The sequence below is a fragment of the Ursus arctos genome, unplaced genomic scaffold, assembly GCF_023065955.2.
Source record: "Ursus arctos isolate Adak ecotype North America unplaced genomic scaffold, UrsArc2.0 scaffold_9, whole genome shotgun sequence".
In the NCBI taxonomy this organism is placed as follows: Eukaryota; Metazoa; Chordata; class Mammalia; order Carnivora; family Ursidae; genus Ursus; species Ursus arctos.
The window spans coordinates 6,222,214-6,238,710 of record NW_026623111.1 but is presented as its reverse complement, the minus strand read 5'-3'; the positions used below and the strand labels follow the sequence as shown (position 1 = coordinate 6,238,710).

The following is a 16,497-nucleotide window of genomic DNA, read 5'->3' as shown; positions in this document are numbered from 1 at the left end:
AGTGGAGGTGGCATGGGCCCGGGGCCTGTGGGGGGTGGAGGGACCAAGCACAGGACAGCCACCCACACGTCTGTCTTACACATAGAAAAGGGGCAATGGAACTAACTGATCGTTGTCACCAGCATCATAAACATTTGGTGTTTACTATGTGTCAGGCGCTGTGTTAAGCCCTTGCATTTAACAGATGAAAAACAGCTGAGGAAACTGAGGCACAGAGCCTCAGATCATACTTCTAGCAAGTTGAAAAGCCAGGTCCACACTCCAAAAGTCACTCCAAAGCCTATGCTCTGAAATTCGTCAGTCTGCGCCTCCAAACTTGGGCTCTGTGACGCTGGTACTCAAGCTGAAGAACCGTTCGGACCAAAGAAGAGCGACCAGGCAGCCCTCTACCACTGGCCTCACGCCAAACCTGCTGCAACCAGGCTGCCAGGTGGTCAGTTTCATTTATCAGCTCCTCCAAAGGCCTGTGCCTAACGTCTTCTCAATCCTTCCAGTCCCTGGCAGAAAATACTAAGCACATAAAACACATTTACACTCCGCTGCAGTGCATTCCACATCCCAGGAATACGGTCACTCTTTTTGTGGTGAAAATTACAGGACTTTTAAAAAGTGTGTGTCCAGAAAGAACCGTGTCATGTTCATTTTGGATTCCCAAAGCCTGGCAAGGTTCCTAGCTCCACAAACGCCTGCCCAGTGGGTGATACAGGAACAGCTACACCTGAAACTAGTGGTTATGACATACTAGAAGGTTTTTTTTTAAATACAGAATTTTCTCACAGTTTTGCGAATGTTTTAGTATACACCAAAGGCACACCCCCTGTGTAACAAGCAGCCAACAACTGCGCACAGTTGGTAACCAACAGCAACCCTCCCCACAAAAGGCGAACAGAGTAGCAAGGGCATAAAGTTTGTGGCCACAATCAGGTCCTACCCAAAGGCAGATTTTTATTACTCAGGTTAAACTTACGCACTCAAAAAAACCTGAAATGCTGTCCTACTAACATTTTAAAAAAACTTTGATCTCTTTATTTGAATTATAATATCAACTATAAGGGGAAAATATTTGTGAAGATGACAAGGACAAGGAGTACACCTACAGAAGTGGGAAAACCACAAATAAAACTGACATATTACAGCCTGCTCCCAATCTCATTCTCCTGGGATCCTAGCCCTGGGCAGAAATTATGAGCGGGGAACAACATAAAACCCCTTATTTGCAAGCCCAGGGCAAGAGTTACATCAACTAGTTCTCCGAATCTTCCACCCATCGCGGCAGGTACCGTTCCCGTCCACCAGGTGGCGCCCGGCACCACGCTGTTCTCCACAAACAGTACAGTACATCAAAATGACAACAGCCTGGTTTTAAGATGATTTGTCTCTTGAGGATATACATTTGGTTTAAGTTTCCACTGCGAAGTTAAAGTTCTTAAGATAGGTCATGCAGATCAATTGCTCCTGTAATCTGAAACTCAAAAGAGCAAGTAATATCTAAACAAGGGGAAGGGGTGGCCCTGAGCTTATAAGGTTCTCTAAAAGCCAGGAGACAGTCAGCCTGGCTACCTCTAATCTCATCATCAGAACTGTTACCTTGTCCAGTTTCTGCTTCACATCAGCAAAGAGAAGAGTGAAATCAATGACGGGCAGTACAAAGGGAGAACATACACTCAACTTCCATACCACTTGATAGATGCCAATAATTTACCTTCAACAGAAAACACTGCTTGATAATATTCAAATCCCCAAAGTGTAAGTGTTTTGCTTTACTATAGCATTTTTTTCTCTCCTGGTAAAAACAAAAGCAAAAGACGGAATGTGCATTTTATCATGAAGCTCTGAGAAAGAGGTTTGGTAACAAGATACCCAGCCTTTCCTCCAAAGTCATCTTTCAACTGAGTGAATGGGAATAAAATGCAGAGCTTGCCGGCCTCGACCAGGAATACAAATGTTCAAATTCCATGCAAAACCCAGGGCCTGTTTCATCATTCCCTGTCTTTCAAAAAATATAGATTCCTTGCCTTCATTACGGTCTTCTTTGGAGTAAATAAGGCATGAAACTTAAAGCACTTCTGTACACGTGCAAAGAAAAACAACAAAAAGGCAGAAAATATTATTTCAAGTAATAAGTTACAAAACATTCCATTATCCTCTGCTTGAAAAAAAATGAAAATAAGATTGACTGGTTTCTGGGATTTAGAAAAAACCAGCAAATTGCTAACTGCTAAGTTTTATAAAATGGGGACTAACCTGATAAAATTGATTCTTAAGTGTTCAAAATAGCGTAAAATAATTTAGTTCCTAAGAAATCATTTGCTAGAGAATAATCTGTGTATAAAAATACCTAGAAAAGTAATGGTTAGATCTTGAGCTAGATATTATCAACTTTTTTTTTTGAGAATCAAATTGTATCTCTTCATCCTACTTTTAAGATTTACTGTTTTACTTGGACACAAAAATGTTAAAGTCTTATATTCGAATGTTCTACTCAGAATTCAGTTTGAAAGCTTTAAAAGTAAAACCTGTATATACAATTTAAATCCCTTTTAACAGTTTTTGAGATCATTAGGTAAAGCATCTGAAACACTGTATAAAAATTTCCTTTCTTATCACAGACACAGATTTCAGTTAAAATCACATAATCAATTTGTAACCAATAAAATTGTCATCAAAATGTAATACTAACTGTCCCCCCCAAACACATACGTATACACTCGTAAGGGACGCATGTAGCAACATACCAAAGAAAGGACAGTCAAACTTTACAATGCTCAAGAAATCTTTGAAAACTCTATACTATGTGTTAGTCAGTACCCGATGACTATTTCCAAAGTGCCAAACCTAATGACTGGTAAGTTCTCTTTCCACACTTACAGTCTCATTACAATAAAATACGGACAAATTTCCCCAAGAATTGGGGAATAAGCAACTAAAAATGCAATTTGCAGTTGTGAGGTCAATGTCCTAATGGTGAGGCTTAAAACAAATTTTAGATTAATATTTTTAAATTTTATTTTTATTTGTACTCTATGTGGTCTATTTCAAAATTAAACAAAAAATTTTCCTCCTTGCAAAATTAAGAATCCTCATATATGCTAAAATTTAATGCTTATTTTGTAAAAAAAAAAAAAAAAAAAGCAAAAAAAAACTTTAAATTTTTCTGGCAACTAAGTATTTTGGTTTTTAGTTGGAGTCTATAAATACATATATAATTTCTGTGCCTATCGTTGAAAAGGGGCACTTTGGGGATTCCTAGAACAATCACTAAGGCTCTTAAAAACAATGCAAAACCTCATCCATACTGAAGAATTCCCATTTAACCCTTATTTTCAATTACAGCCAAAATGTTTGCTTCAGAGCCACAGAAACGGACATCTCTCGGCAACTGCGTCTGGGGAGAAAACATCATTAAATGTCACATCTGACTGTCACAGTTCCCCCAATTCACTTCCTGCATGTTTATTATCAGACTCTAATCATGACTTTCACAAACTTATTTATACTTTCACACAAACTTCCAAAGTTTTCCCAACTTAAATAAAACCCCACAAAAACTGTGGGAAATGTTTCGCTTGAAAGATAAAAGTAAACTGGTCCAAATGTACTTGTGCAGTAATCAGTGTTTACTTCTGTTGCTCACTCAGCTTACAGCACTTTCAGTATCTGCACTCAACTTAGTTTTCTCGTCGCTTAAAAAAAAAAAAAGGAGGGAACATTTTCTTTCTCTCCCGTTTTGCTCTCAAAATATAAACTCATTTAATGCAAAGCATTCCTGAATCAGGCATGTTTTAAACTACAAGCATATCTAGTCTCAACAGCATTCATATTACACACAAAATGCCATTTCTTTCAAAACTTCAGTCTGAATATTTTGTAAATCTAATTTTACTTTTCCTAATAAACAGAAGACATTTTACTACGCAAGACGCAATTGCAATTTTAGTAAGTGAAAATAGCAAAAAATCCGATATTACAATACTAAAGGAGAAAAGAGGGTAAGTATTAACTCATTTACTTAAAAAGTTGGGTTTTTTTCCGCTGTAGGCACCTCTACTATAGATTTTACACTGCATTTGTTAAAATATGACATACTCTCAGCCTGCGAACAATTTATCAGTCAATAGTATCTACTGAGAGAGGAAGTGTACTTTAGGTAAGTAAACCACTAGGAACTATTTATGTTGCCTTTGTTCAAAGCTGCTTAGAAAACTGTGCTTTTTAAATAATCATTAAAAATGGTCTAAAAGCTAACTGTGATATAGTTAATCGACAAACCAAGTGATGCCATTTAATCCCAGAGACAGAAATTTGTCTCTCAAAGAGGATCTAAGATATCCATAGATGTAATACAGTAATATGCGCTAAAGGTAATAAAACTATAGAGAAATATTTCCTAATAGAATGAATACACTTTAAAGTTTGTATGACTGGCAACAGAAAAGACTTTTTTACTATTAAAAAAAAAAAAGTCTCCTGACAAGAGATTCTGGGTTTGAAGTATGTCACACCCCAGTTCCCCAGCCACGAATCCCAGTTCATTTTTTAAAATGAGGTCTATTTCCTGTAATTTTAGATATTTTAGAGTACAATTATTTTACATTTTTATGATGCCTTTGGGGTATCATTACAAATATTTTTATGTGTTTAAACTTAGGAAAGTAAAATTAAGTAATAGCTTCTCTTAAAGGGAGCTGTCAACTCTCTCCTGAACAAAAATCTTTGTTTTAAAGCAATCTAGAGATTTATATCCCTAGTAACCATAGAAATTAATCTTAAGCTTTAAAAAAAAAGTGCATAAAATGTTCCTTATTTAATTAAAATCAGAGCTCTGCTCTTTAGAAATAAGGACCCTCTTTTGAACAGAAAGAACTCTCTCCACAGAGTGGAATTGTTTTAACTCAAGGTAGCATTCTTTGTGATAAATTAATCAAACACATGTTTAATTGGCTCTTGAATTTGTGTGCATACAAAGCTAAATACTTTGTTGGAAAGGATTTGCTCAGGGAATTCATCCACTGAAAATGTCTGGTAAGAAAAGAAAGTGAAACACACAGGATCCAAACCCTATTTGTAGATATCTAAGTGCGGGCATAAAAAAGAGCAAGCAAAGAATTTAACAGTAACAATTAGAACCACTCCCAGCAGAACTCACTTTGTTTTCATCAGGAAACTGGAAATATTATTCACTGTGTCTTAACATGAAGACTGATCAACACCTCATAACTCAAACTTTACCCTGTGATGACTGTCACTCCCTAGTTCACACGCACTGAGACAGAGACAGGTTCTGAATTCTTTCACCAACTGACTACGAAGTTTAGCTCGGGGTTAGAAGCCAGTCGGGGATGTCTGGGGAGTCGGCCGTGTTCTCCGGGCAGACGGCGCTCTTCTCCAGCAGCCTGAGAGAATGTGTGCCCTTGAGGGACGGTCAAGACAAGCTCCTCAAACCTTTGTAAAACGTCAAAGCTTTCAAGGCTTATGAAATGCAGGTTTTGAAGAAATCTGGTGAACTTTCACGAGATTTAAATTTTATAGCTTTAGGTTTTTTGCTGCCTAATGAATATTTTTAAAAGTTAAGCCACATTCGGTTTCCACTATATATTCTAAAACCCCCTCATGTGGACTTTTCATTTTGGAAAAGCGAGATAAATACAGAAAAGGTTAAGAGCTTAGTTTAGAATCGGGAAGCAAAGACATCAACGATCATGTCAAAAAACAAATATTAAATATTTGTAAAATGTTCATACAGTATATTGTAAACACCAAGTAAAGTGAAAATTATAAATGTTTCTGCTTTCAGACAATCAGTGTCTGAAGAGAGCTGGAATAGGGGTCTCTCCACATGAGTTTAGGCACTGCTAAGAATGCGAAACATCTATCATTTTCTCTAAGCAACCCAACTTTTTGGAAAAAACACCGGCATTTACTCCCCATGCCGTCCACAGCCAATTTCACAGTCCTCCAAAGGAAAAATTCCCCAAGCATTTAAGAGAATCAAGATGTCTTGTATAGGTAATAAGTTTCAAAATGGGATAGAAAATGATGAGGAATTCTAAAGGAATGAATAGGTAGTTTCCAATGCACGGGACACCAGAGTGTGTTCACCTTGGTGATTCTAAACACTCTTTTGGGAGGGGGGAGGTGACGACAGGGGAGAGGAGATGGGGCACAGGGATCAGGAATTTTGATTGTGATACTAGAAAATGACACATCTTACCATCTTCATTGCAGGCAGCACACCCCCCTAGCAACTAGGCCCCAAGTCAGACAATACGTAGTACGTGTCAATGAACTGGTTTCACTTTTAATTCAAATTATAGTCATCGGCAAGGACAAAAATCTAAATACCTATTCTGAAGTATCAGTAGAAAACAGTGTTTAGTTTAAAAATAATTTCTCAAAGCATAATGCCATTTTGAAGCTTTAACAGTATGATGTTTGGTAAAAACAAAATATCAATGTCTCCTTGAAGTAGAGTTGTAATACCTTCCTTTCCCCTCTGCTTTTAACCTTACTCACGCGAGAACTTATGAAAGAAACAAGAACCCCATTTTCACAGAAAGCACAAGAACTGGAAAGAATTTTGTGGACTGAACCACTGTTTTGTTGGTATGTTCTTGGCTCTTCTCCCTCTCATGTAAGAAAAGTCAACAAGGTAAATAGATGCTCTTTCTCCCAACTCCTTAACCCAGTGCCCCATAGCGGCTTCCTTTAGGACTTTACCTAACAGCCCAAACCCTGCCTCAGGGTCAGATACTCTAGGCCTGCGATGCTGTTTTGAAAGGTTATAGAACACACAAGAGTCTATGGAGGTGACCGCAGACGTTCTGAAGGAGCGATAACCCCGGCGGTAAGAAAGTCTTTGCTAACCACCTGTTCGTACACGGGATACAGGAGTGTTCCATGCAAAGGCAACATCTGGGCTCACTCCATGCCCCTGGTCAGGTCCCTTCTTTACGCTTCGGTTTCCTTGCTTGGAAAAGGACGAGACTGCATTCCCTGATCCCTAAGGCCTGTTTGAGCTCCAGAAATTCCATGACTTTTTGTATCTGACTAAAAACTGAATAGTGTATTTTTTTTTTTTAAAGATTTTATTTATTTATTCGACAGAGATAGAGACAGCCAGCGAGAGAGGGAACACAAGCAGGGGGAGTGGGAGAGGAAGAAGCAGGCTCACAGCGGAGGAGCCTGATGTGGGGCTCGATCCCACAACGCCGGGATCACGCCCTGAGCCAAAGGCAGACGCCTAACCGCCGTGCCACCCAGGCGCCCCTGAATAGTGTATTTTCAAGCAAGTTTTCACATCCTAGTTTAAGAGTAACTAGAATTTAATTTACAAGGGAAAGAATTTTGCATTTATTTCTTTAATATTTTGGGGGGAGGGGCAAAGGGAGAGGGAGAGAGAGAATCTCAAGCAAGTCCACACTGACCACAGAGCCAGACGCTGGGCTTGATCCCACAACCCCGAGATCATGACCTGAGCTGAAATCAAGAGTGGGCTGCTTAACCAACTGAGCCACCCAGGCACCCCTGGGATTTATTTCTGGTAACCTCCTGCACGGCAGAACACATTCCATATTTTCACATATTTAATCTTCACAACAATCCTCTAATGTTATCACCTTTCCCATTTTATCAGTAAGAAAAGGCTCAGATAAGCGAGAGATGTAAAGTTAGATCTGTCCGATTAACTACCCATGCTCTTTCTGTACATCACAGGCTCTCCCCTGCCGCAAAATAACAGTATACTGAATCCCCCACTGAGAAACTGCAATCCAGTGCTTTCTGTGTGTAAGACACTGTGCCGGGCGGGACGCACACAGGTGGGAAGCATGGCCCTTTCCCCACGGGCCTCACCTTAAGGGGCTAAACCATAAAGGGGTATGCCCTTAATTGCAACAGGTCACTGAAAACCTGCGATCTTATCTGCGATGAGATCAGGGGGAGGAAGGGGTACGGTGGACTGGAAAAACAGGGAGGTGGTGACCTTGGACCTTGGAAGCAGGGAAAAGAGGGAAGATTTCACTGGCCTCAGATAGGGCCGGGTAAAATTTACATCTCTCTCTCATGGCCCTCTCCACAAGCTGTCCAGATGATTCTAAAGTATAAGGAGGGCCAAGAACCACTGGTGTGGGGGCACAGGAAAGACGACTCTGGAATCAGCCACTAGCTCTGTGGCTGTTCCCCAATTACTTAAGCTATCTTTGCCTCAGTTTCTCCATTTGTAAAATGGGAAAAAATAATAGTACGTACCTCATAGGGTGCGTGAGGATGAAATGGGTTATTTTCTGCAAAGGGCTCAGAAAAATGTCTGGCCTATAACAAATACTATGCAAACATCAGAAGGCCTTGAATGCCCAGTAAAGGACTTTCTGTAAGCCAACAGTGTTAAACATTCTCTTACACATAGAGGTGATGGAAAATGACAAGTTTTTCTTTTTTCGTTCTTCCTTTCACATTTAAATTGTATATTTAAATGCAAAAAATAAATGGTAACCTTATGCCAGTCCAGCTTCAGCTCCCTCACCCCTGTGTATGAATTTACAAGTAGGAAAAAAATAATAATAAAATTCATTTTTAGGGAAAATAATCTGTTGAGTAAACTGTAACAAGTGAGACTTTTTTAAAAAGGAGATTCTCACAGTACCCTAGTGGAAAGAAATAGAACAAGTTAAAATGGATACAAGAGTTCAAAATAAAATGACAAAGCACAGGGGCTCCTGGGTAGCTTCATCAGTCGGGGGTCCAACTCTTGATTTTGGCTCAGGTCATGGTCTCGGGGTTGTGAGATGGAGCCCGGCGTCGGGTTCCTTGCTCTATGGGGAATCTGCTTGAGGTTCTCTCTCCCTCTGCCCCTCCCCCTGCTTGCGTGCGTGGGAGCAAGTTCTCTAACAAATAAACCTTAAAAAAAAAAAAAATGACAGCACAGTGGTGCTGTCAACACACACACTATGGGCTCTAAAACTGTCCACATCTGAAAAACTGGGATGGTGAAGGAGAACATCAGTGATAATCAGATTATGTGATTTTTAAAAATCCTATAGTTGAATTACAGTTCTTTAAATAAGTGTACCTTCATCAGGATCTCTTTGTCACATATACTTTCAAAAACAAGATCTCTCCCTTTTTTCCCCATGTATTCTTTACATTCCCAAAATGAAGAAACAGAGTCAGAGGGCCTGCCCAAGGCCATCGCCAACAAGAATGAACGCTGATTTCTTATACAGCAGCCCTGGCGACGAGGCCAGAGGGGGAAGCAGAGGCCTGGCCAGCACGGTGAAGCAGCATCCAACACCTGCTGGGGCCTCTCACGTCCCAGCCATCCCCCGTCTCAGAACACAGCCTGGGGAGATCGTGTGGCCGCCGTTCCTGCGTCAGTTACGGGAGCTGGGGGAGCAGGGGGCGCAGGGGGTGGTTAGGAGAGCCCATCGCGGACGGCTGCCTCCTCCAACTACTCCAGCCAACCCGGCAGCAAGGCCTACAGATTCCTCAGCTTGAGCGGCTCCTCAGTGCAGCCCTTGCTGGTCGTCCCATCAGCCTCGCCCGTGGCAACTCGTCACTGCTGTCCCTTTGCAGGCTCACCAAGCTCCAATCCAACGTCCAGGCTCCCACATCTCCCACGGCGCTAGCCCAAGCCTCACGCTGGGGAGGAGGAGCTGGGCCTGGGATACGCATGCTATTTTAAAATCAGGAGCTTGGAGTGTCATTCTAAGCCTCGCATGAATGCTGCCCTACACAACAGGGGGCAGAAATGCTGACGTTTTCTCTCTAACCCTCTCCATGCTAAATAACTGTTGTACCATGGGTTTGGAATTTAAAAAACCCGACCACCAGCCACATTAAACCATGGTGTTGTGTGGAGACTCCAATTCTGTAAGCCTTAAGCACTCAGGGTGTGCGAAGAACAGATGATCGAAGAGCTAGGTGAAGGAAGGTGTGCGAAGCGGTGACCTATATGCCCTTCGCAGGAGGTAGGGAGAAGGCTCCCTCACACGCCAAGACAAGTTACCCCATCTCCGGGAGGGCTTCACAGAGTGCCTGGCCAATGTGAGAACTGGCTTCCTCATGTTTTACACAGAAATGAATTCCAGAAAACCAGCATGTCAAGCAGCACAGTCTCTGAGGACTGTGGTTGGGCCTGCCATCCCAGATCCACTACGGCCCAGACCGGCTGTCGGAATGGAGGATCACAGACACACAAGAGGACAATTGCCCTTGATCCCTCTCAGGCTCCACAGAGCCAGGGGAGCCATGAAAACGACATGACACTCCCACCCCACCCCCCGGTATCCATACAAGAAGGCCTCTTTGGTTCAGGTTTAGGATAGTGTGACCTCTGATTTAGCTCTGAGGTTCAGGCTGAATTGCCAGGATTATCAGACAATATGCGAATAAACAGCATAGACTTCTAATTTCTTAGATGTCTATAATGTGCCACCAATGGAGGAAAACGGGGGCGGGAGTGGAGGGGAGGCACTAAGGAAAACTAGAAAAAACTAACTCACCATTCTACTTACTCAAGCGTTGACTGATCAGGCCCCAGAGCCAGAAATGCTGCTTTATTATTGTGTGATTAATACCAAAAGAATCAACAGACAACTGAACATCTACTCACTCACTCACTGGCACTCAGGGAACATTCTGCACCAGGTGGTGTTATAGTGTCCTACAAATATTAACTCACTGAATTCTCATTAACAACCATATGACGTAAATAGTATTATTCCTATTTTACACATGAGGAAACTGAGGCACAGAGCGTTAATTGCTGTGCCCGTCACTCAGCTAACAGGCAGCATAACTGGATTAAAACCCAGTTAATCTGACTCCAGAATATTTGTTCTTAAGTACTGCCTATCATGCTAGAACTTATAAAATCTGTCAGTAAAAGATGCGTCCACTGGTCATCGGAATCACCTTGTCATACCATCCCGAGACAAATCGGTGCCTAGAATGAAATCTGTATTGTCTCTGCTGAGTTAAACTACTATTAACTTCATCTTCTAGACACAAGAGTATAGAGACGATATACCATCACAGCCACAGAGCTTATTTCTAGGTGTTTACATGTGAAGGTATAGGACAGGTATCAAAAAGAGGTATGATTACTAATTACTGGACATGGACAGATGCTGTGGGATTTTTCTACTTGCTAAAAAAAGTCACCTAAGACTTTAATAACAATATTAACGAGGAAAAACAAACTTAACTCTTGCTCCACAGAACCTCAGTGCATATTGTCTGTCACCGTAAAGTTACAACTCATTTATATACGTCTTCACTAAGCTTGGAAGTTTTTTTTTTTTAAAGAGCAAAACGTGGAGGGAACCACTTGCAGAAAATTTAAAAAGCAAATAGATTCGAAGTGGCTCTTCTACTTCCTTGCAAAGTAAGATGGATAACAAGGCCAATAATAATAAACCACACAATGATGACACTCCTGCCAATGTATCAGCAAGGCTTCCCTCCTAGACTCGCTGTACTCTGAAACACTTCATCTCACCCAGGTGTTTGGGATCTTCGACCCTCAGCACAATGACTGGCACACAGTCCCAGCCGTCCATCAATATTTACTGAATTGCTAAACAGAAGTAAGTACATGTGTTTGGGGCACATGTATAACTGGTCCAATCCAAAATCAAAGACTTCATAATCTCTCCAAGGAATATAGTTCTGTGATGTTAATTCACTGGTACATAACACCACTGTTAGGACAAAATGATCAGCTATAAAACACTGGCAGTCGGGACATTTAGGGAGGATAATAAGAACAATGAGCTTACATCCAAATAGTTGTAAATTAGTATTCCAAAATATAAGGCGAGTAGCAAAGCAGTTTAAATTTTAAGAAAAAGAACTTGGTTTCATAGTAGATGAAAAAGAAAAAGGGGAGGAAAAGATGTGGATGATGAGAGACTCTAAAAGCTAGGGAGACTAGAACCTCCCTCTTTGAGGGCCTCTGAAAACGAGTAAGACATCATCTGTTTCCTAAGACTTAGGGCTATTTTTGCAAGAAGACAGAAAGCTCACCTAGACAGCATATCCCAGCTCTAGAATTCCTGGGTTACAGCATATGAAACATAATATACAACTAGGCCAAACAGGCAAATGAAGAAAAAAGGTGCCACTTCTTAGCCAGGGGACAATTTGAGGCTATCCTGAATTTACATAAAACAAACATTTCAAAAATTTACCCCAGTGCCTAACAAACTTTCCTTAAAAGATCTTTTCTTTTAAATTAAAAACAGTAGCTTTATTAATGCACAACCCATTTCAAATTTGAAACACAACTCTAAGCCATACCTTGTGGAATGGAAAGCCATAATTGTAATGTGGAATGAGACCAACTGAAATCAATGTAAGATATTTGAAGTAAGTAAATACTTTTTTTTTCCTAGGGGGTAGTATAAAACGTATGAAATTACAGTAGTAAGAAGTTATTAATTTGAAATTATAAAGTGGAATTGAGGACTTCAAAATATTCATAGATTTTTTTTTTTCAAAGAATTTTGAAAGCAAAGAAAACCATATCGTGCTCTGGAAAAGCTTACCTTTTGGAAAAACATTCAGTGTGCACAGCTGCTTGACCATGTCCTGCAAAGCAACAGCAACATGGATCCCACCAAGCCCAGCACTGATTAAAGTTGGGTTTTCAGGTTCACAGGTATTACACTGATTGGCTTCTACACAAACATCCATTATTTAATAGCTAATCCAATTTAATTATTAAACCTGAACCAGGTGAAAACAGGAACTGTGTCAAGTTCCCTGTAAAACAGAATAACTGTGGCAAGCAGATTTATGAAAATTCCAACAAACAATAAGTAGGCAAAGAATCACCAGCAGCAGAACGTTACCTCCAAGTCAGAATAACTAACTACTAGGCACTCAAAAATATTTGCTAAATGAAAGACTAAAGGAATGTTCGTTCGATGGAGGAAATCGCTTTTCAAATTTATTTTTTCCCAATAAAATGACTTGATTAAAACAGCAGTTACTCGTGAATTTCACCCCACTGCCCACGGTCCAAACGGGTCACTGTCCCCCACCATTAGGACCCATGCCCAGAGTGTGTGTGTGGGGGGGGGGGGGTGGCAGCCGTGTGTGTGACCGTGTGTGTGACTTATCCGAGCACAAGCATCAGAGACTTGTAACTATGATCCTAGCCTTAAAGGGATTTTGAAGTGGGTTCTTCATTACTTGGTATTACAAAATAATTTGCCTCTTCAACGGTATTTTAAATTTCTTTTTTAATGACTTTATTTTCTGCTTTTTGTGAAAAATGTGAAATATAAAGAAGAAAAAGAATCAATCCATCATAATATCGTCACCCAGAAATAAGCTTTCACCACTTTGATGTATTAGGACCCATTTTATGCACATATCCTTTATATAACTGAAACACCTTACCTATACAATTCTATACTCTTAATTTTAATTGACACCATAATTAGCACTTCCCCATGTAATTAAAAATTCTTCTAAAAATTACTTTCATGTCTATGTAACATTTCATTGTTTAAATTCGCCATAATTTGACAGTTTCTCTATTGCTGAATGACTAAATTGTTTCCTCTAATTTTTCACAAGGATAAATTATGCTGTAACGAACATCTTTTTGCTAAACCATACCAGAATATTTTTGTACACTGAATCTTTATCTGACTCTCTAATTCTTTAAGATAAAGTCTCGAAAGAGGTATCACAAGATCAAAAGTTACCAAGAGCTTTACATCTCGACATCACTCCCAAACTGTTTCCCAGACAGAAGAGGGCCTCTGGCTTGTGGGGCACCCCAGTCCCGGGAACGCTGCGGTGTAACAGTGCTGCCAAGCAAGACTCCCCACCTCTGTGTGCTTGTGCAGAATGACCGCATTTTAAAACAGTACACAACACAATTGTCCTAATGTCACTAGACTCAACTTCCTTTGCCTCAGGTTAATGATAATTTTTTTTAAGCACAGACTAGCATTTGTTTCATAATGATAATTTTCTATACCACAGGGCAGAGTGAGACTTCAGTTTCCTCATCTGGAAAACGAGGAGAGTCAGGTTGTGCGGCCTCCAAGGCTGTGTTGAGTTCTAACATTTTAAGATCTTATCTGTCATCGTGCAGACACCATGTGTGCTGGGGTTCACAGGACACTGACACAAGAATAAAATGTAACTCAGTCACTTAAAGCTGTTCAGCTGTTATTCATCTTGTTTTTCCTGGAGCAAATCACGAACAATAACTCTGCAAATTGGAAATACTTAAATACAACTGCCATCCTGTTTTATAAAAAGAAAGATAACATTTACTTCTGGTATTTAAATTTGTAACCTAGTTTTTGATTCTCAATTCAGGCTCTATAAAACTAGATGCAACAGCTGGAAATTCTGATTCAAAATTATGACTTCACAGAAAACCAGATGCTATAGCGAAGATAAGGTTTCCTGGAGACGTACAGTGTTTTAAGAGGCAATCGAAAATCTGTATTAGATTTTCTGCAGAAAAACAGAAATCTCCAAGATACTCCTAAGCATTTAGAACCTGCGCAGTAACAGAAAGACAAAGCCGCCAATCTGCACTTCATCTTTCTTCACAGCAACACGGCACACTTCTCTGACGCACGCGCACAACTGTTACCCTACAGTGTAACACGCCTGCGAGGATCTGCAGGTAGCTCAAAATCACTGCTGGCAGAAAGAAAGCAAACGACAACACTGATTTTTTTTAATCCCATGAAAATTACATTAGGATAAAAAGTACCAAAAATACCCTAAACGTTATTTTAGTAGCAAATTCAAGTGGCCCCATGACTTGAAAATCAGTAAACGTTACCTAAAACAATTGGGAAAACAGAGAAAGGCAAACTAGGGACAGTGACATTATTATTAAGTCAGCAAGACAGCTACTAAGTCAAAAACTCTACTTGTAAAAAAAAAGTTTTATTCTTGAAACTTAAAAATTAATTTCATAGCATATAATACTGTTGAGGAACAAAATCATTTTCCCTTTTATATCTTTTCAAAGGAAACTGAAAAGGTTAATAGATTTGGAGTCAAGTTTTACGTAAGAATTTTACACGAGTTTGCCCCGCATCTTAGTAAAAAAAAAAATACTGACTTCTCACTAGACGCCTTGAGTTGAGGAAAAGGACACAGCTCTTTGCACTCACGCAGGCTGCAGTGTTTGTGCGCACAGCGGGGGCGGGCACCCCCGGGGGTGCAGGGTGACTTGCGAAGGTGCACCTGGCTCACACACTTTCAAGGGGATCGATGTCCAGGTCCTGCACCTCCGTATACACCGCCTCCCGAAGCGGCTCTGCCTGGGACTCTGCTGAAACCCACATCCCGCCGGCTCTACTTTCCCACAGGCCCTTCGCAAGCACCTCTCCCACTTCATCAAACGAGGTGCAGCCCTCGCTACACCTCACGGGGCACCGTCCTGGACGTACAAACCTCTAACAAAGGCACACGTGGAAATCCCGGGTGAGATGACAGAGAACGGCTCCTGACTGCACAACAAACCCCTCTCAAATCTATGGGCACCCAATTTTTTTCACTCAACAAAACGAATGAAGGATCTGAGCTGTCAACAGATTATTTTTAGAGTTTTGATGGCACTTTTGGCATGTAACTCCGAGGAAGTTCAAAGAACTGAGAGGACTGGCTGTGCTCTAGCAAACTTCCATTCTTGTCCACTTATTGATGCGAACAAGGTCCCTTACCTCTTATGTTATAGGAAATGAAAACTAAGAACGTAGTTGATATTGAACACTGTCACATTCTAGAAAAAAGCAATATTCACCCACTTCCTTGCGCATGATCTGGCTAGGAAAAAAAAACATCCATTGCCTTAAGAGGTTTTCTGAATGAAATGACATTTTTTGTTTTAATTTCCGTACACACTAATAACAATTGCAAAGGTAACTCAACAGAGAACAATTACAGCATCTTGGTCACTGTTGGAAATTTTTTAAACATTAAGTTTCAATTTGCATACCCATTTTTATTGCATAGAGGTATGAGAGAATGAGCAATAAAAGATTTTCAAGCATAAACAGAGATAGGAGAATATTATATGTTGGAAGTGAAACGAAAATCCGAATTCGAGGAGAAAAAGAAAGGTAAAATTTATGACTACAAAAAAGTTTTTTTAGGGATTTTCAACAAACGATGGGTAAGTATCAAATACAGTATTTAGATTTTGTGTGATACATTTAAATGAGTGATCAAAAGTTTCACTTTAAAATGTCAAGTTTTATAGTGTACTAGAAATTATATCCTTTGCAACTATTTAAACTTACAATGAAAAATTACAGATGTCACAATATAAATGTATGTGTATATACATAAATATATTTATATGTGAAAGGTCACCTAGCTTTTTTCAAAATTCTTTTAAAGGATAAATGAAAAAAATGTTTAAAGGTCCTTGGGTTTACGGTCTGGTGGGGTGAAAAAGACTGAACATATATAATTATAGATAATTAAAGTTCTGTGAAGCAAAAACAGAGG

At 40.1% G+C, this 16,497-nt stretch overlaps 1 protein-coding gene across 3 annotated transcripts in view; it reads right to left on the bottom strand.

The window, feature by feature from the left end:
• Positions 1-16,497, bottom strand: part of STX18 (syntaxin 18) — a 116,800-nt gene that overhangs the window by 63,168 nt on the left and 37,135 nt on the right. The window contains exon 1 of one of the 3 annotated variants that reach the window (XM_026514390.4): positions 12,546-12,665. The exons of the other annotated variants lie outside the window; for them this stretch is intronic. Coding sequence (XP_026370175.2) covers positions 12,546-12,560 — 15 coding nt within the window. The 5' untranslated portion in view covers positions 12,561-12,665. Of the gene's footprint in view, positions 1-12,545; positions 12,666-16,497 lie in introns of those variants that run through there. 3 annotated transcript variants of the gene reach the window in all.